This window comes from Salmo salar, chromosome ssa29 (genome assembly GCF_905237065.1).
Source record: "Salmo salar chromosome ssa29, Ssal_v3.1, whole genome shotgun sequence".
Classification (NCBI taxonomy): domain Eukaryota; kingdom Metazoa; phylum Chordata; class Actinopteri; order Salmoniformes; family Salmonidae; genus Salmo; species Salmo salar.
The window spans coordinates 17,557,069-17,579,043 of record NC_059470.1 but is presented as its reverse complement, the minus strand read 5'-3'; the positions used below and the strand labels follow the sequence as shown (position 1 = coordinate 17,579,043).

The 21,975-nt window shown below is 44.7% G+C and overlaps 1 protein-coding gene across 1 annotated transcript in view; it reads right to left on the bottom strand.

Annotated features, from left to right (window-relative positions):
- Positions 1-6,581: 6,581 nt before the first annotated feature.
- Positions 6,582-21,975, bottom strand: part of LOC106590294 (uncharacterized) — a 63,568-nt gene continuing 48,174 nt past the window's right edge. The window contains exons 4-9 of the mRNA XM_014181143.2: positions 20,108-20,235; positions 15,764-15,853; positions 11,752-11,887; positions 11,176-11,309; positions 10,341-10,546; positions 6,582-7,999 (exon numbers count right to left, since the gene is read on the bottom strand). Coding sequence (XP_014036618.2) covers positions 6,901-7,999; positions 10,341-10,546; positions 11,176-11,309; positions 11,752-11,887; positions 15,764-15,853; positions 20,108-20,235 — 1,793 coding nt within the window. The 3' untranslated portion in view covers positions 6,582-6,900. The remainder of the gene's footprint in view (positions 8,000-10,340; positions 10,547-11,175; positions 11,310-11,751; positions 11,888-15,763; positions 15,854-20,107; positions 20,236-21,975) is intronic.

Genomic DNA, 21,975 nt, shown 5'->3' with positions numbered 1-21,975 from the left:
CCAGGGCAGACAACCAGGATGGTGGACATGATTGTTCTGAAGAAGCAATGTGCCAGCTCAACCTAAACAGGATAAGAGTGCACCGGAACATCCAAATGTGCATCACAAATGCAGTGAGCCAGCAGAAGGTCATGTTGGGATTCAGGCAGACGTGTTAGACTAGCAATGAATCGAAGCTCACTTCTCAGTGATCCTCAGAGGTTTGTGACTTGGAATATTTGATGTTGCCAAGCAGTCTGTTGCCTTTTTATATATCCAGACAAAAGGTGTTTGAGTGTATATGGTGGGAATATTGGATTCCTAACATAAATTAAGTACACAAAAATAGTATTGAGTATAGTTCATAAGCACAGTACACAAATATGAAACATTTCTAATTTTAAAGGTTTCCATATACAGGTGGGTAAACCACCATTTATTGCTAATGTGTCAACCATATTGGATTTTGGACTCCATATTGGATTCGTTGTCAAATTTATGGGGGCCGCCTAACGTTTTTGCAAGAGTAGGGGCTAAACATATAAAACCCACAGAGGAACCTAAGCTTAGCCATGAGCTTAGGAAGGTATTATTCTGCACTTTCTGAGTTTAGGGTGTGTTTTCCTAAGAGACAATTACAGTAGCCACAACATCAAAAAACATGTTACTGTATGTACAACTATTCAGCACTGAATCAGAGCAAATTTGACATAAAAATGTCTGTTGAATAGCTAGCAAAATGTGACGTTGACATTCATCAAAAATATTTATAGTGGATTGTATCAGTGTACTTACAGGTCTATATTTCCAAAATGCTTTACAATATCTTAATGCTATTTGTTTGCGTATGTAGGTCAAACAATTGACACATTTAATTTTTCCAGAGTAAAAACAACTCTTTATAAGCTCTTGAAACAAATCAAACACAACAATTTAAATCACATTAATTTTGGCGTTTCAAGTTTTCTTGTCTTCACACCTCCAAGGGTGTCCGTGCTCCAGGGTTTTATGGGAATGTCCCGCCCTGAAGATTGCCACCGCAAACGTGTGTTTGAGTCTTGTGATAGCCAACATATGGTCGGCCATTCATACAATAAATCGAGATTGAATCATTATGCTGGGCGTCGGCGCCTGCCTGCCGCTACACAAGAGCATCACCCTCTCTCATTCTCCCACTACACCAACATAAACCAAAGGTACATAGGTCACCTAAACCATTGGCTACTTTGCCACTTCTGCCTTATCTAACCTTAACTATGAGGTGAGGTCCTCACACATATTATGAGGTGAGCTACACACATATTTATCAAATTAATAACATACCAAGAGTAAACAGAAACTGTTTCTACTTATTTTTTGCTAAAATAACACGTGACTGCAGACCTGCACAGCGCTTATCCTTCTATCCCTCTGACTTTTGACGTGGAATGTAATGGCCCTTGTAGGACACACAAGGTTGTTATGGGGGAATTAGGGCGCAGATATAGCAAGATGGAAGGAAGAAGGTAATCCTCTTCTGAGGATTGGTTTTCCTCCTAAACCAATGAGGAGGACAGCCCTCCAGCTGGCTAGTCGGCTTAGGGTCAATCACAGCGTCACATGACCATTTTGTAAAGTACCCAGTCTACAGTATGTCCGGTGCTGTCATATCCAGCTTTTCATTGGATCTTCAATCCAGTCTTTGTCCTGTATTTCACATAGTGACAAGTAAAATATGAGTTGTATTGCACAGTTCCAAAGTAGGTAAATGAGTTGTGTACAGACGATGAGACCAAGGGTCATCACTATTCTATCCAAGCTCATTAGGTCTACCACATGGCACTGAGTCAGTTATATATATCTGGTTCATTTTTAGCATTGATCTGAGGCTCGGTACAGCAAAGGTGTTGAACTCTGACCCATCCTGAACTACGTGTCAAGCGTATATAATTGGGGGCCCTTGTGATCTTTCCACTGGTGTGATTGCACTGCAGATAGTCAGTGAGAATGACTAAGCTAATGGTTGCTAATTGACATCACTGATTAGGATACTGTAAATCAAAAGTGACAGATTGCTAGCCTGTTTTGGACACGCACACGGAGGGATCATCCCAACTATCCATTATCATGTTGTTACTTGTATCTGCTCAAAGGTGTGGTGTTGAGCTGTACAGTACATGTCTGAGTTTTGTTATATTTTTTTAATCATAAGGCTAGTCAAGGTTCTTGCCTCATTCCAAGCAGTGAGAACCCTCCTCCACTTGCCTGGCTCCCTATATCATATAATTTACTACAATGTGTCATGACATTAACGGTTTTGACTTAATATAGGAAGGTACAGTATTTCCCCTGTTTCCAGCTCTTCCCAGACTGTGGTAAGTGGTCCGTGTTCCATTCCCCTAGTCGTGCAAAGGAACTGTCACGAAGCATTTACACCGCATTCATCATAAAGTGGGCAGTGCTCCTGCATATCTGTTTTTCCTCTCATCTATTTCTAATGGAGAAAGACAATAAGACTGCAGTTTGAAAATATGGCACTAAAGAGCTAGCTATTAATGCCAATAAACAATCGCATGATAATAAACTGCTGGCAAAAGGTTGCAATGTCCTTTTTGAGTTAAAAGACAGCCATGTCATCTAAAGAGAGCCTTTGCAGACCTTGTTACCATGATTTCTTTAAAAAAAAAAGTGTTTTAATTAATTGTGCACAATATACTGCCATAATACCCAATATGTTTTGGTTTGACAACAGGAAAAGAGGAACCGGTATTCTGTCTTCCTTAAATATGCAGTCCGGGATCTCAAGCACAACAAATATGTAACATATTGTATGAATTGGATTCGTGACATATCATATGAATTGCAAAAACATATATATATCTTTTTGTTTTGTTTTGCAGAATGTAACTTATCATAGGGAATGGATGATGTAGTACACAATTGGATGAACTAGTACACAAAAAACGGGGACCCATTTTGGCTCGTGAGTACCACTTTCAAAACTACTGGCTGAAATTATACAAAAGTTCTGGTGCATCACTTTAAGAATGATCTTTTATTAGGTAATTCTTGTTTTTGAAAAACACTGAAAAATAACAAGTTGCCGCAAATACATACTTGCTGCCTTGCAGCTACAAAGTTAGCCAGAGATCTTAATTGTTTATTTACTTGTTTTATCAAAAAATGCTTTTTATTGTCCTTTGTGAAACAGCGCAAAGCCCCCAGATGTCTGGATTTAAATATACAATTCTGGCTAGACAATAAATATGAATCATTGGACATTTTACTAAATTGAACACAAAAATAAAAGTCATTTTAAATCTCAAAGGTGAAGCTATTTACAATGTGCATGTCAACTCGACATCATGTCTAGGTAGGTATTGAATGGATGATGAGTCAGTCCCAGTAGTGCAGCAAGATCTTTACAGTAGCTTCGTGTGTGAAATATTGAAGAAGAAAACATTAGACAAAGTTGTACTGTGGAGACTGAAGTTGACGTGTTTTGTTTTGTGTAGAGCAGAGCAACATGATTTTGTTCATAATTCATAAGAGCATGCATGGAAAGCAACTTAAACAGTCTTGAACACAGTTCCTTCTGGGAATACTTTACATGAGTGTGACCGTATTTTAACCTCTGTTTAGCAGTTTGAATGATAGGACAATGAACTGCCAACTTACACAACATTCAGGACCTTGTGTGTCTCGTCAGGGTGGGACTGGAGGAGAATGATGTCAGTATTTTGTAGTAATAACAATGAAACCTAACAGGCAATAGTGACCATAGAGATCAATACATTATCTTTCTCTACAATAGTGACTAGAGCTGATTGAGTTGTGTGCATAGACGTATAAGAATAGGATTAAATCAAAGATTTGAAAACCATGCAATGAATTCCCTTTCTTGCAAACTGGACACACTGGACACACACACTCAAACACACACATACACTGGGGCGGCAGATAACCTAGTGGTTAGAGCATTGGACTAGTAACCGAAAAGTTGCAGGATGAAATCCCCAAGCTGACAAGGTAAAAATCTGTCGTTCTGCCCCTGAACAAGGCAGTTAACCCACTGTTCCTAGGCCGTCATTGAAAATAAGAATTTGTTCTTAACTGACTTGCCTAGTTAAATAAAGGTAAATTAAATTTAAAAAACACTACATGACCAAAAGTATGTGGACACCTGCTCATTGAACATCTCAAAAGTCATTGGCATTAATATAGAGTTGATGTTGCTGCGGGGACTTGAGTCCATTCAGCCACTAGAGCATTACTGATGTTGGCCGATTAGGCCTGGCTCGCAGTCGGCCTTCCAATTCATCCTAAAGGTGTTCAATGGAGTTCAGGTCAGGGCTTTGTGCAGGCAAGTTCTTCCACACCGATCTCGACAACGTAACCATGCGGCGAATCGCATCTCTGCATGTCTGTCAGACATATCAGTGTGGATGACGGATCACCACCTCAAGCTGAACCTCGGCAAGACGGAGCTGCTCTTCCTCCCGGGGAAGGACTGCCCGTTCCATGATCTCGCCATCACGGTTGACAACTCCCTTGTGTCCTCCTCCCAGAGTGCTAAGAACCTTGGCGTGATCCTGGACAACACCCTGTCGTTCTCCACTAACATCAAGGCGGTGACCCGATCCTGTAGGTTCATGCTCTACAACATTCGCAGAGTACGACCCTGCCTCACACAGGAAGCGGCGCAGGTCCTAATCCAGGCACTTGTCATCTCTCGTCTGGATTACTGCAACTCGCTGTTGGCTGGGCTCCCTGCCTGTGCCATTAAACCCCTACAACTCATCCAGAACGCCACAGCCCGTCTGGTGTTCAACCTTCCCAAGTTCTCTCACGTCACCCCGCTCCTCCGCTCTCTCCACTGGCTTCCAGTTGAAGCTCGCATCCGCTACAAGACCATGGTGATTGCCTACGGAGCTGTGAAGGGAACGGCACCTCCATACCTTCAGGCTCTGATCAGGCCCTACACCCAAACAAGGGCACTGCGTTCATCCACCTCTGGCCTGCTGGCCCCCCTACCTCTGAGGAAGCACAGTTCCCGCTCAGCCCAGTCAAAACTGTTCGCTGCTCTGGCACCCCAATGGTAGAAGAGGCTCCCTCACGACGCCAGGACAGCGGAGTCAATCACCACCTTCCGGAGACACCTGAAACCCCACCTCTTTAAGGAATACCTAGGATAGGATAAAGTAATCCTTCTAACCCCCCCCCTTAAAAGATTTAGATGCACTATTGTAAAGTGGTTGTTCCACTGGATATCATAAGGTGAATGCACCAATTTGTAAGTCGCTCTGGATAAGAGCGTCTGCTAAATGACTTAAATGTAATAATGTAATGACAAACCATTTCTGTATGGACCTCGCTTTGTGCATGGGGGCATTGTCATGCTGAAACAGGAAAGGGCCTTCCCCAAACTGTTGCCACAAAGTTGGAAGCACAGAATCATTTAGGATGTCATTGTATGCTGTAGCATTAAGATTTTCCTTCACTGGAGGAAGTAAGGGGACTAGCCTGAACCATGAAAAACAGCCCCAGACCATCCTTCCTCCTCTACCAAGCTTTACAGTTGGGACTATGCATTGAGGCAGGTAGCGTTTTCCTGGCATCTGCCAAACCCAGATTCGTCCTCCAGACTGCCAGATGGTGAAGCGTGATTCATCACTCCAGATAAGGCATTTCCACTGCTCCAGGGTCCAATGGCGGCGAGCTTTACACCACTCCAGCGAACGCTTGGCATTGCACATGATCTTAGGCTTGTGTGCAGCTGCTCGGCCATGGAAACCCATTTCATGAAGCTCCTGATGAACAGTTATTGTGCTGACGTTGGTTCCATAGGCAGTTTCTAACTCGGTAGTGAGTGTTGCAACCGAGGACAGGCAATTTTTTTACGCTCTACCCACCTCAGCACCCGGTGGTTCCGTTCTGTGAGCTTGTGTGGCTTAACATTTCGCTAGACTCCCTGTCGAAATAAAGGTTGCATGAACATAAATAAAATAAACACAATGCTTTATACTGTAATGAACAGGAGGGATAATCTGTAGAAGTAATCAGATCATTGCAACTCTGACCTAAAACAGTTGGGGCTGCAAAAATGGTTTGATTTTGAATCTAATATATGACCATTATCTCCCTACCTCTCTTCCTTGTCAAATTTCTGCCCTGCTAGAGCTGCTCTGGTCAACTGTAAGTGCTGTTGTTGTGAAGTTTCTCTAGCAGGGCAGAAATTTGACGAACTGACTTGTTAGAAAGGTAGCATCCTATGACGGTGCAACGTTGAAAGTCACTGAGCTCTTCAGTACGGCCGTTCTACTGCCAAAGTTTGGCTATGGAGATTGCATGGCTGTGTGCTCGATTTTATACACCTGTCAGCAACGGGTGTGGCTGAAATAGCCGAATCCACAAATTTGAAGGGGTGTCCACATACTTTTGTGTATATATAGTGTATTCAGACTGATGCGTACCATGTTCAAATGATCCTTCAATTGATTTACAAAACCTGACTAAAAAGAGCATGCACAATCCTCTTTGGGTAAACCTTCTAGACAGGAAATAATTTCTTGAGGTCAAATATTTACATAATTGCAAATTCACATACACTCACTGCAACATAATCCTGTATCACCCACACGAATGTGTACATTTTATACAGTTTACCATCACATTTTTAAACAACCTACCAGAGAAGTCAGGTGCAGACAACACAAAACACAAACAGAAATGTGACTAGAAAATTTGCATCATTACATCAAAAGTGCTTCGGATAATAACTACAATTTCTTCCATTCATCAAAACAAAATCCAGGGGTAGGATCACCCCCATTCCTTTCTTTGATTGTCTCAACACTTAGTCTTTAAACCTGAGCCATATCCTGAATGTCTTCTGCCAATGTATTATGCTGGTGAATGAGGAAGTATGGGATGGATGTATGTCTATTGCATATAAACATAGGGGATGGCTTTGTGCTGCCCAGCATTCATCACACACTGTGGCATAACGTTCCTCTGAGAGTGCCCCATGGCATGACTCATGTCGTTGCTGCTGCCGTCTGACCACGGGGGTGAGTCCATGGGTTCCCGCTTTATGGCGTGGAGCAGTCCGTGACCTTTGAACTCGTAACCCAGCTTGTAGTCATGCTGCATGTAGCCCTTGTTGTGCTCCACGGGGCCGCTTGCATAAACGTCCATGCAGTTGATGCTCTGGCTGCTACAGAGGGGATCTGAGTGGGACAGTCTCTGGGGACTTAACTGGGACAGGTCCTTGTTAATCACACTCTTCAAGGGCCTGCCGCCCCCCACGTTATTATAGTTCTGGAAGTGGCCGTTGTTGTAGGGTGGGCTGATGGGGCTGATACCCGCCTTGCTCCGCTGGCACGGCGAGTACTGCTCGTAGTAGTCCGCCTCCGACTTCATCTGAAGGCTGTTGTTGTCGCCGTAGCCGTTGCCGTAGCGACGGTCCACGGGCTCCCGGCACGTCCACGGACGGCCGTAGGCGTCACAGCCGTTCTCCGAGTCAGAGTCCTGCTCCACCTTGATGGGCATCTCAGGCAGCAGGCGGCCATCGTAGCACTCGCCGTAGCCGTTCTCGCTCTTCACCGCCTCTCCCAAGCAGTAGGGGTCCGAGCCGTCGGTGGTCTGGAGGCTCCCGTACATCTTGGGCACGTAGACCTCACCACCTCGCCCTCCTCCATGACACATGCTGGGGGACATGCGGTAGGGCTTACCATAGTGGCCCGCCTTCCCAAGTCGATTCGAGGGGATGTAGCCGCCACTCTGCCCAGCCCGGACGGTCCCTGAGGCAGGGCGCATGGGCCACTGGGAGTCCGGGCCTGGGCCTTTGTGGTGGGGGACACCGCCCATAGAGGTCTTGCAGTAGTTGAGGGGCTCGTCCTGGCCGTAGTAGCCCTCCTCCGACTTGTACTTGAGGCGCTGCTGGGACCCCCCGGGGTTGGTGCAGTTGAGGAGCAGCGGGTCCCCGCCATCCACCATCGCCACACTGCCAGCGTGCCTCCTGAAGTGCTCCTCTCTCTCACTGCAACATGGAGTAATAGGGGAGGAAGAGAGGTAGGGAGATAATGAAAAATGTATTAGATCTAAAATCAAACCATTTTTGCAGCCCCAACTGTTTGTCAGAATTGCAATGACATCTGATTACTTCTACAGATTATCCCTCCTGTTCATTACAGTACAAATAATTGTTTATTTTATTTATATTCATGCAACTTTCATTTCGACAGAGTCATGCATACACATCAACACACATCAATATACACTATACACGTCACTAAACACATGAACACACATCACTATACACAGTAATATAAACATCAATACGAGAGATATGATCGTATAGGGAATGAGGCACTTTGTTGCTATGTCAACAAGAGAGGAATACAATTCTCCCGCTTTATCCTGTCTCATCAGAACAGTGTGTGTGGATTATAATAATCGTACATTTCTCATGTCCTTTCAGCTATCCGTTTTGTCCGTTCAAATAATCAAGTCAACAACAACATTGACATCGAATTCTCAGAATAACAAAAACGAAGCCATATTTATTTCTGGGAATTATTTAATCTTTTCCAGGATCTAAACACAGGCAGGCAGATTATATAACTCCCTGCCAAAGCTGGGGATCAGTTAGCCTAGAGAACGGCGTTATCTTCCTTCCCTTCCCTACAAATTGTATTTCAATGCCCTCAGTGATAAATAGATACATGTTTAGTTCTTAAGACCCCGACTGTGGCTCAATGACACTTTCTGGGCTAAAGTCTGTGCATCATGTTGAGGCTAGGCCTACAGAGACCAAAACCTATTGAATGTCTCTTTAGTGAACTCTGCTGGTGAGAGCATGACCCATTCTGTCATTTTTCAACACCACAAACAATATCTCTCCTTCTCTGTCTCTCTCCCTCAACTCATCATTCAATTCTTTAATTTAGCTGGTTTTGGCGGAGGGTAAAAGAACCATGGACTGTGGAGACACTGAGGTCGTGGAGGAGACACTGAGGTCGCTTCAGAACAGCTTTAACTGGAATTAATGGGAAGCTCTTTTGACGTATGATCGTCGATTCCCCTCAGAAGCAAGGATGCCCCCTCTTGCCAAGGTATGCTTCAGGTTTATAAAGTGTGCAGACTTCTGTCTTACATCAGGATAACTTAGTATCAGAGTCTGTCAAATCCCTAATGCTTAAGTCATGTGTATTGGACTTATACTCTGAACAAGCGTTGTGTCATGAAACATCATGGTTCTATGGTAGAACAATAGTAATATATGAAATAAACCTGGAATAATATCAAAGTCTAGTGAAACGTATTTTTTTTTAAATATCTGTACTGCCTCATGAAAGAAAAGTCCGTTACGTAGTAGCTTTGAATGACTTCTACAATGTTTGAATCAGATGTTGTATGATGATCCATGTATGTACAGTATAACCTGAACATATCTGTTTTAGGGCTTCATCACTATCCCCCTACAGTTACAAAGGGTTGATTTATAATAGAAAAGTATGCCATTTTGTACTTCTTCATATCAACTTTGGAACCACCTCTGTTGGAGAGTGAAAAGAGGATACTATTTTGGAGATATTACACATTATTCATAGTGAACACAAGAGGGGGTGGTTGGGCCCTAGCTGACTACTACTGAGTGTGCCCTCCAACTCAACTTTTACCCTCAAAGCCAGGTTTCCTCCCTAATGATCCATGAAGCACAGGCCCACGTCCAAAAACAGAAAATCCATTTGTTGTCCTAATTGAGTATTGTGAGCCGTCCAAAGCTCATTTTAGTGTGTGTGCGTGTTTGTGTGGTGTTTGTGTTTTGAGGGGGTGGAAAGAGAAAGAAGCCAGCTTCTGTGTGAAGCTATTGTTCTTGATGTCACAGGTCGTTTCTGATTGGTCTAGGCGAACAGGGGGTTGAGCCCAATACTTGGTTAGCAAGGCAGCCTTTGCCCTTGGTGACCCAGATCTGTCCAGTTAATGTGCTGGGCCTAGCTTAGCCTGGCTCCTTGGCTGACCTTGCCCCCTTTCTCACTCCAAACACTTGGACTGTGCCAACTCTGTCCCAAATCTAACTATTAGGACCACACTGAAGTTGCTGTTCAAAGAAATTAACGAATGGTCTGAGAATGGTTGGTCTGCAGATAAGGCAAAACTAGATTGACTGATCCATGCTCCAAGGAGTTCCATCTCCCATCCGTAAACGTTTAAGTTAGTAGTAACCTTATAAGGCATGACATAGCCCTGATCATCAATAAAAAATGGGAGTTTGAAATAATATCACTTGAAGCCTAGAAAGTGAGTACATTTACAAGTATAGTCAGTGTAAGCCTATACGATGATGTCAAAGTCTAGCTGTGTCCTTCCGTCCTTACCCATGATCTAGTGCAGGGATGATGCCCCCTCCGCTCTTCTGCTTGCCCCTCATCATCATGCCCTTCATCTTCATCTCTGTGATGGAGGGCAGCAGAAGAGGCACAGCCACACAGAACAGGGCCAGCTGCGGGGGTAGCAGGGCCCCCGAACCCGACTTCTTCTTCTGTCCCTGGAGGAACTTCAGCCGCCCCTGGAACTGCATGGTCTAACACAGGGAGACAAGGTTAGAGGTTACAACTTTGAGGTGGTGTTTAGCACCCAAAATGGTCGAGAACTTGTTTTTGCCAGATGCTATTTAGGACACTATAATTTGAAGCACAATTATGGTATGCTATTAATGAATTATGGCTGACAACTTGTCTGATCTCAGCACTTTTGGTAATGATGAAAAAAAGTCTCGATGCAAGCCAAGTTTATTCAGTCACAACAGCCTCGAGAAATAACAGAACGACCAAAGCTGTCTTTGCCTGCCATGGAAATGGACCCGTTGACAGTAGGATCCCTGTTGACCTTCCCTACAGTGTTCAAATCAAGTCCAACTTCAAGCCCCATCCGTTTCCATTGACGGATCCAAACCTCCAAACCACTCTGGTCAGAACTATGGAAGGTGGACCAATGGCTGTAAATAGTAAATACATCTGTGTCCAAGCACCAAATCTTCTGGCCTGCTATGTCCGGGATATGGGAACATTCTATGTATACCTACACTCAAGCTACAATTTCAGCAAACATGACACCAAATGGGAGATCTTTCTTTGGTAAGTACATCCCAGTCAGCTCGCATTAGAGGCATCATGGCTGGGTGGGTTCTCTGGATGGGTTTGTCCCACTCACCAAAAAGCCAGAGGTGCTGTCCAGCAGGCAGCGTACACGGGAGATGAAACAGCGGTTGAGGAAAGAGGAGAACTCGGGAGCGACTCCCCCCACCTCCTGAGAATGGAACAGGCTGCTCACCACAAAGTCTTCTCCTATAAAAAATAAATAAACTAACATTCACTATATTGCCGGTTTTCCCGTTTCTTACTGTAGACAAGCTTTAAAAGACGTACAGTATAGGTAAACAATTGCAGAGTCTATTGGGTTAGAGATAGGCCTTCATAGTTCTCATCCCTGTGGTGGAGAGGTGGCACTGGAATGACGTGTGTTTGTGAGAAATACGAAGGCCTAGCTAACATAATCGAGCGTAGTCTGATGGGGACTTTCCGCTCATACATTGACCATTAATCACAGTCTGGTTAGTGGATGTGAATAGAGTTAACAGCACAGTTAACAGTGTAGTCTTACTGTTTGTTGAATCAGTGCTCCTCATTTCTGCTCGCTCACTCCCACTGTTGCTAGGCAGAGGGCCTCCCTCCACTAAAACCCTGTGACCCTTCCTACCTTTACTGTTGCTCGTAATTATATACACACCAGTTTCTGCGGCTGAATGGTGGTCCTGGGACGAGCCGTGCTGGCTGGGGTTCATGGCCCAGTGGAGTTGTCTTCTGAACTCCTGCCGGTCATCCACATGGATATAATCAAAGACGTTCTGGTGCATCACGTCCGTCTGCAAGGAGGGAGAGATCAAGACAATTACACATCAAGGCCCCAGAAACTGTTAGCCATTACTCCCACCCATAACCCAGAGCCCTCGACACTTAACCGCTGCCATGGTTCACTGGATTGGCCCAAAGGCCTCACACGCAGAGGGTTCTGGAGGTGACACCAAAAAGTGACAGACCCAAATAGTTCTGTTATGGGTCCGGCTAACAGGCTGCTAATCTGTCTCTGTCTGCTCAGATTTGGATTGGTGTGATTTTGTAAGGGTTTCAAAGCTGGATCGAATCTTGTTTAGGACATTTTGTGGTTGGAATAACTTATGAATAACTTGGAATATTAAAGAAAATATTACGCTTTGTTTAAAGAATGTTGACTGTTTGAATGACTAAAGTATGACATTGCAGTGAATGACTTTACACAACTTGAGCTACATTTGACATTTTAGTCATTTAGCAGACGCTCTTATCCAGAGCAACTTACAGTAGTGAATGCATACATTTCATTTCATACATTTTTTTTTTCTGTGCTGGCCCCCCGTGGGAATCGAACCCACAACCCTGGCGTTGCAAACACCATGCTCTACCAACTGAGCTACAGGGAAGGCTAAATCGTGCATTCAGAGCAATATCCCCAGCAGCTCTGAAAAAGTGGCACATTTACTGGAAGATTCTCTGAGATCAGCTGGTTGTTGTTGCCAATATGTTAAAACAATTTTGTGTGCTGCTGCTGAAATTCCACAAGGAATGCCTTCACTAAACTACACAACGGGCAACATTTACAGTGGCTCTCCGATGTCACTGAGCCACGGGGCCAGCGAGGGCAAGTCCTGTTTGTCAAACATCGCGTGACACCAGCTCCTGAAGAGCAGCCCAGCCCAGCCCTGCTGAAAACCCCCTTACAACCCAACCCAGCCCGCATTTGTAATGCCTCTTTCTTTCCAGCAATAGCTGTGCTTTCTGTCAGGGAAATGACAGATCCCCACTGAAATATTCAACCTTCCCCCCATAATTTCCACATTGGAGACACGCAAGGTTTTTTGAACATTTGCCTTGCAAAACAATTCCTCCCACCGAAGCACATGGCAAGCGCCGCCACAGTTCCCACCGGCAGACAGATCGGGTGTCTATTGTGTGAGATTCTCTCGTAAAAAAAGAATAAGTGATATTTTCCCTGGCCCTCGCGTCTTGATCTTCAAAAGCATAATTACAACGGAACAAATAGGATCAAGGCGACAATGCTGTTTCTGCACCATTCCAGTGCTTTCTTGTGGTGTCGTCCCTAAAAACAGTCCTATATTTGTCTTCAGTGCTGCCTATTAGTGTGTCTGTCTTCTTTATGGCTTCTTAATTATGGATGCCTGGAATGTTTTGTCAAGGTTTAAGTGGTATTATCAGACGCTTTCTCACAATCACACCCAACTGCATGATGTATACATAACGCCACAACTTGACAGTTAGAAGCCATAAATTAAATATTCAACTATAGTGTCTCTTCTGTGTACATGTATGATATACACTCTATATACAAAAGTATGTGGACACCCCTTCAACTGAGCAGATTTGGTTATTTCAGCCACACCCGTTGCTGACAGGTGTCTAAAATCTAGCACACCGCCATGCAATCTCCATAGACAAATATTGGCAGTAGAATGGCCTTACTGAAGAACTCAGGGACTTTCAAAGTGGCACCGTCATAGGGTGACACCTTCCCAACAAGTCCGTTCGTCAAATTTCTGCCCTGCTAGAGGGACCCCGGTCAACTGTAAGTGCTGTTATTGAGAAGTGGAAACGTCTAGGAGCAGCAACGGCTGAAGCTAAATGGTAGGCCACACAAGCTCACAGAATGGGAGTGTTGAAGCGCATAGCAGGTAAAAATTGTCTGTCCTTGTTTGCAACACTCACTACCGAGTTCCAAACTGCCTCTGCGAGCAACGTCAGCACAAGAACTGTTTGTCGGGAGCTTCATGAAATGGGTTCCCATGGCCGAGCAGCCTCACACAGGCCTAAGATCACCATGTACAATGCCAAGCGTCAGCTGGAGTGGTGTAAAGCTCGCCGGCATTGGACTCTGGAACAGTGGAAACTCGTTCTTCGGAGTGATGAATCACACTTCACCATCAGGCAGTCCGACGGACGAATCTGGGTTTGGCGGATGCCAAGAAAACGCTACCTGTTATAGCAGCAAAGGGGGGACCAACTCCATATTAATGCCCATGATTTTGGAATGAGATGTTCGACGAGCAGGAGTCCACATACTTTTGGTCATATTATGAGTTTAAGTTTGTTTTGTATTAGACAATTAAGCAGACTTACACACCTTTTAAAATATTCATTTAATGTTTTTTAAAAGGAAAACAATGATTTATACTGAGTGATCTATAGTCACGTGTGTGTGTGTGTGTGTGTGTGTGTGTGTGTGTGTGTGTGTGTGTGTGTGTGTGTGTGTGTGTGTGTGTGTGTGTGTGTGTGTGTGTGTGTGTGTGTGTGTGTGTGTGTGTGTGTGTGTGTGTGTGTGTGTGTGTGTGTGTGTGTGTGTGTGTGTGTGTTGGTTAAGACAACTTATGGGCTACTGTGAAATGTAAAACTTCTGTGTTGGACTATTTTCTAACACAGTTCTATGTCAGACCATGCAACATCCTTCTGTAGGTGGTTCTAACTGACATTAAATGTCAGGACTAAACACTGTCACAGAAACCTTATTTTTCGCACCACTTGTGAAATATAATTTGTGAAATATAATTTTCATCTTCCCCAATCCTCTACAGAATTGAGGGACGATGACACAAAGCCACTTGAACCGGACACGGTTGAATTTGTCTGTGAACGCGGTTGTGTCATAAACCGAGCACTCAGCTCCGGAGTGACATACGGTTATCTGGCACGCAGCAAGGCACCACTTTCAGACCACTTCAGTTTTCATTCCATTTTAATGACGCTGTTATTGCACCCGACTCCTTGTAAGGCAAGTGCAGGCACTCTTGCAGAATAATCTCCCGCGCTCAAACGTCTGCCTTGTCTGGGGAGCTGGGGGTGCTGCTAATAGTGTTAAAGCACTTTATCCATGACTGTGAGGGGAAATGATTTAAGTAGGGAAGGACAGGCATGCCCAGTTGATAACATCAATAATTAACGTCGCGGAGGAAGTCGGAGAAGCTGGAGTTCGCCTCGTCTTATGCCTGCCCGTCCCGGTCACTACCTCCTGACCGCCTCAGAACCTCTCTCTCTCTCTCTGAAGAGCCTGTGGTGCTGCTGAGCTGACCTCCCTGTCACCTCTTCCCTCTGGTGAAGGGTTCAGGGAGTTCTTTACATCCCACCAAATAATGTAACAGACCAACATAGAGAGATGGAGCAAAGAGAATGGAAGAGGGAGCAAAGAGAATGGAAGAGAGAGGCTAAGAGAGGTCAGGGGATGGAGAGATGGGGCGAAGGGAAGAGAGAGGCTAAGAAAGGGCATGGGATAGAGAGATGGGGCAAAGAGAAGGGAAGAGAGAGGCTGAGAGAGGTCAGGGGATGGAAAGCCAAGAGACAGTGGCAGGGTAAACTAGGCCTTTGACTGACACCTCAACATTTTGAACTGTTGTGACTGTATCTTCTTTTATGTGTCGGCTGCTGCGGCCGGCTCCCATTGGGACAACAGTTTCTACCAGGCCATGGCCCCTGTCTCAACTCACAACTTTCTTGGGGCTCTCTCAATGTGCAGAGTACATACACAGTCCCGCTACTCTAGTTAGCCTGGCTGTCGCCCTTAATCGCTGCTTCACGACTGTGGTAAATGTCAGCAGAAATACCTTTAAATTAACGTGTGTTATCTGTTACCAACATGCCCAAGAAGACCATATAAAAGATATAAAATTAATTTCAAAAATCTTAACAATGAGACATACCTGATGGAAGCCCAAGTAGTCGACGATGGTGGAGGAGGCATAGAAGACCATTCCATCGCTGCTCACCACCAGCGCAAAGCCAGTCAGGGACTAGAGGGGGAAAAAGAGAGACAAAGGTTAGTTTGCATGAATCCTGATAGCGGCACTTGGCTTTGGAGCTTGGCTCATCTTGTTTGGGTTATTTGCAATTTAATATCACAGATATGAGGGTGAGTTTTTACATTTCCTGACTGTGTTTGTCTTCCAAAAGCCCTCCCAAGGAACACCCAAAAGATGACAACACCGAGCAACTCCATCACAGAGGTTTTCAATCGACTGCCCTCATTTTGAAAGTATTCATTAAATGGGATTCATACAGCTCATTCACAACAGGCTGTCCACAACTGAGGTGGGAGGGAGGGCAGTGGAAGCGGAGGAGTCGGTTCCCCAAACTGTAATTTATGAACTTCCCAGTGTTTGTACTGGGTCCAAGTCTCCGGCGATCGCGTGACTGGCGCTGTGCTCCTGCCAGAACCTGTCACCTCCAGTTTACTGTGAGCAACACCAGGTCAGCCCAGGCTGCTACACTGCTCCAGTCCTGGCTAATAACAGGCTAGCACTGGGATTACTACTGCTGCTGTTTGGCTATGTATTGATCTATTTTCAATGCTGCTGTATGTTTGGGGTGTGTGTGTGTACAGTCCATGATGGATAAGGGGTGGTCTGGTCTGGTGTGGTAGCTGTCTGTGGGCTGAGGTTTATGTTTGCCCTCTGAGGCCGCCCCGTTCATACAGAGAGTGGCACAACACAAGATACACAGCCACTGGCCTTCTGTTTCCTCAACCTCAAACTTACAACACGCCTGACTTCAATAGGCTTCTGTTCTTTGTCGACTTCTTTCTCACCATTATTTGGCTCATGTCCTAATTCCCTAGTGCTCCCTCATTTTGAGTGACAGACATATTTAACCGCTTTACTGAAAAGCTAATCCCAGGGCCGTGTGTCTGGTGGTGTAACTTCAAAATGGCCGTCACACTATCTTAGTGAATGAGTTGTGATGCCTTGCATGATGCATTAGGACTACGGATCAATTAACTCACTTAGAAAGGGAACGTCTGGATGACGACAAAGAACAAGAAAGAGAAGATCTATGAGACAATGCAAGAAAAGTATCTTAAATGATGTAGCTTCTACCATAACCTATTAACACCCTTGACACCTGTGTCAATGTAAACTTTTTCTAATTTGACGATACAACAATTTGACAGTGTGTTTTGATTTTGTGTGTAGATAAATATGTTGACCACAAAAACCATTGCAATTACTTAAAGGACTTTGGCAATAAAGCCCTTTACCTACTTCCCCAGATTCAGATGAACTCGTGGACACCATTTTTATGTCTCAGCGTTCAGTTTAAAGGAAGTTGCTAAGCAGCGTTTGTGCAATTGTTAACGAGCGCTATCACCATGACTGGTAGTCTATGGTAACTGCTAATACGCTAGCAGATACCACAGACTTCCACTAATTGAGCTACTGCTAGTTAGCATTGGCTCACAAAACAATCTCTAACTTCCTTCATACTGGATGCAGAGACATAAAAATGGTACCCATTAGTTAATCTGACTCTGGAAGTAGATAAAATGCTTCCTTGCCAACATCCCGAAGTATCATTTTAAATATAATAAAGTTGAATAAATTAAATTCACTACTGATCCTCCACACCCCAGGTTGAAAACAATAACAAAACCATGTTAATAGATAACAGGGAGACACAAAGATAATCCACCCTGGTAATTGCCAACTGATGTATGACATGTCTCTATATCACTACTGAGCCTTCCCAGATCCTTATATGGTGAGCTCATTTCCCTGGCATGCCATTTAATCCCCTGTATATTGTGCACGCTCACTGCTAATGTACTAATGTATACAGGTACTGCTCTGAGACGTGTGTATGTGTACTTGCATGTTTGCGTGCATGGATCTCTTAAGTTCGTGTGGCTGTGTGCGTGTGTGTGTGTGTGTGTGTGTGTGTGTGTGTGTGTGTGTGTGTGTGTGTGTGTGTGTGTGTGTGTGTGTGTGTGTGTGTGTGTGTGTGTGTGTGTGTGTGTGTGGATAGATAGAGGCTCCCCTCCCCTCTGTGTGTAGCATTGTGGATGAAGACAGTGTTTGACAGGTTTAAACTGCACACTCCTGCAACAGTCAGGGGGGTTGCTGACCTAGTAAATGCACTCCCCCTTCCCCCAGCAACCAAGCATGGTGTAACCAAGCACTGCTCAGCAAAAACAGCAGGCCTGTCCGTGATAAGCTGCTCTTGCATTCCGGCACGAATATCTATTATCGTTCTTTAACGCAGGTGTATGGGGGGGGTAATGATGATACTGGATATAGGAAATGGTTTGTGTATTAGTAAATGTTTATTACAATTCATAATGAAGATGTAGATCTGGTATCCCTTTCTTTGATTCCTAATGTGGTTTCACCAGTGCTTAATAGGACTTGCTAAAAGCATTCACAGCACTATAACAGTCTAATACATACGTGCTGATTAATGAATTCGTAATACATTACACACCAAGACGCTTCATAGACAGAGCTGTCACTGTGTTCATGATGCTGCAGCACTCTAGCCAACCCTTCAGATAGGATATGTTCTCTCTTAGCGAGATGCCACTGTATCACACTATCCATACTATCCCCTGGTTGGAATTCTCTCTTTCTCTCTTCCATTTGTTTTCACAAAGCGAGAGGGGGAGCATTTTAAAATCACTGCTTCCCAGCATTTATTTTTCTCCCGGTTCATGGAATTCCGATAGCATTAAGTAATGGAAACTTGCACCTGCTCCTGGCCCGGACAAGAAAACATTTCAAATTCAAAGTCGAAAGGCCCTCATGGGTTCTATAAACGAGGTGGAAGGTTAAAAGCTTTGACTTACAACTCTTAAGAGGCAGTTTGCACGCATTACCAAAAATACGCTCACTACATTTGGACACGGCAGAAGGCTGCGCTGAGGGAGAGAGGGAGAGAGGGAGGGGGGTGGAGGGGTGACATGCCTTTGTTTCCACACATTTGATAGGTTTCCTCCTCTCTCGCATTGTCACCGCGAGATCAAAGCAGCAGTGCCAGGGTCACGGTGAAAAAGAGCTGTTCCTAGTGTTTTGAGTCATCTGCGGCAGCCGGCAGGGAGAGAGAGGGGAAAGTCACTGGCATCCTCTCGCTGCCCCAGGGGAGCCCGTCGCCACAGCAACGGCAACCACCGTGAAGCTAGTCATTTCTGGAGTCACGCAACGAAAGGCGACACATTATTGCCACAATCAATTGACTCTGTTTATAACCTGTGTTGTGACAGCCTGACACTTTAACCGAAGCCTCAAGGGGCTCGTGTGTGTGTGTGTGTGTGTGTGTGTGTGTGTGTGTGTGTGTGTGTGTGTGTGTGTGGGTCAGGAATAGTGTTATAACCCTTTGTTTAATAAACACTGATTAGCACATTGAATGCCTAATTAGATCACAAACAATGATCTGAGCACACTGTTGTTCACGTGTGTATTATAGCTCAGGACTAGCTGCAGTTGAGCTGGCCCTCTCACGAACATACTATTGTTCACATTCATCAGCCATGCACCTGTTTGGCTGGTATGGAGTCAGTCACTTCATAATGCAGTGGTACAGACACTTTAACAACATCTCGTATTTTGCAAGACTACTCTTCAATCTTGCACCTCCTCTCTCCTCTTATGCTCTCGTTTTAGCACCAGTGACTAAGATTTCTCTCAGCGCATTTTCAGCAAGTTGACATTTATTGTCATGAATCTTGCACTGGAGGCAGAATTGAGCGATTTCCGCTAGATGAACCAGTCAAAATTGGTTATTGTAAAAATTCATCAAAACAAAAATGTGCTTTTTTGGTCTTAATTTAAGGTTAGGATTAGGCATTAGGTTTAGCAGTGTGGTTAAGGTTAGGTTTAAAGTCCAATTTTAGGACTTTGTGGCTGTGCCAGTTAGTGACCACCAATGCTGCCTCCAGAATAAGATTCATGGTGAAAAATGCTAACCTGCCCATTTCCATGGCTCTGGGTTTTTAAGTCAGTTTCCCATCACCAGCCCAGCAGGGGGCCAACTGGTCATGATGAGTCCACTCTGGTATCTAGTGGAGCTAAACTGCACTTATCCATTCCCTCTTTCTCCACCATCCCCACGCCCGTCATGCCATATTAGATCGCTCCAGCGGAGGTCAGAGCATGGGCAACAGCCCTCCCTTCCCCTGCCCCTCACCCCTCGCTGTTGTGTCACTGTTGTGACAGGTACACTCTCTAACCATGACAACACACACACACACACACACACACACACGTTTGGCTGCTTACCTCCAGAAGGAGCCCACTCTCTGTTATGCTGTTGCCCATAGCCATAGGCAGGCTGTCTTTTCTGGGCTCGGGGAGGGGGTTGGTGGATGGACTGATATGTTTTCTGTTGGACGGCTTCTCATGAGTCACTGGAAAATATGAGATAGGAAAAACTCATAAATGGAGAGTCCCCACATTATATACGAGTTACAAAGTGTCTATTCTCTATGACTAGACTTGACCTTAACTTGTTCTTAGTTAGTGGTGGACAAATTCAAGCGATTTGCCCCAAAATTTTTATCAACTAGCTTTATCAGTATGGAAATCCATGTGAACATCGATACATACAATTGTATTGTATGGGAGAGGAGAAAGGTAAATCATTAACATGTGTTAGGCATAACCCCGACACAACATATTCCCAGTTAAATACAAGTTTTAAGCAGAGAGGATGGGGTATTTAAGAAGAGCAACGTTTACGGGATTCCCCAGACACGTTTCCACCACATGGCTCACTCTTTACTTTGGAAAAACCTCACAAAATGGCATTTTCTGAACTGATTGGCACGAAACAGTACGCACACACTGGCAATAACATTTCCCCGAGACCATTAAACCCCTAGAGCTCTCCTGTTATCCTGCACTGTAAAGACAAAACACACAGACTATCCTGTTTTATTTGGTTTCTTACTCGCTGTTGAACGTATACAAGGTCAATTCAGAAAGTAAACCAAATGCCAATTCCACATTTTCCTCATTGAAAAGCATTGAAGGGAATTGGAATTGCAGTGTACTTCCTGAATTGCCTGGAATTGACCCCAATCTTACTCCACACAGATTGGATCAGTGGCCGGCCTGTCAAACCTACACAGTCAGGCGCACTCACCGGGCCATGGTCCCAATGAAGGAGCAAGCGCCAGGACCTTACGGTGTATTCTACCAACAGGACTCATTTTAACCCGCTCCCTATGCTCCACTCAGCCACAACCCCTCCTTCATTTTTTCCACACCTACGCTGGTTCTACAGCGCTACGCCGGCGAGCAGCAACTTTTCGTGACTTCCGGCAATTTCCCTGCACTTAATTCCGGCCGAGGCACGCAAGCTATTTGAACCACTTTTCCCCCCACTTGTGTCTTGTTCTTTCTCTTTTTTTTCTCAATTCATAATATGATACACAGGCTGGAGCTTTTTACCACAGGTTGAATCTTTACTTCAATACACAAGGCGTATTCTACCTTCTTCACCACCGACTCTCCCCTCACGCACTCGTATTCTACAGTCCCCTCAGTTTAGTCTGACTGGTGGAAACCAGGGCAGGTAATGAATCAGAGTTTTTCAATGACCATGTTTTTTCTCTAACACACACACACACACACACACACACACACACACACACTCACTCACACTCTACTCTAGCCCTTACGAAAGCCTTGGAGAGGATGCGAGTCCGGAAAGACAAACATACTGGATGATTAATCATTGGAGTTGTGCTTCCTCAGCCAACAGTGACTTTATTCATTACCCTTGTTTTGGTGTTGTCTCAAAGAAAACAGAAAACCTAATGATTCAACGTTTATATGCTCTCTATTCAGACACTCCGTTTAGGTTGAGGTGACCACTGCCAGGATATGTATACTAGAGGCCCAATTACGAGGGTATAAGTGGTCCTTCTTACTCTCCCTGCTTTAAATAATACAGCCCTCAAATGTCAGTAGCAGTCTGTGGTTGAGCCAAGAACATTACAGGTGTGTTCCTAAAACCACAGGACTTCATATATAGTCATATATGGTGCATCATCTAATGCATGGCTAATACCCATCAGTCAGATACACAACTTGTGAAGTGGACACATTGGGAAGGAGGTGAGGCGCCCTATGTGCTCACAGCC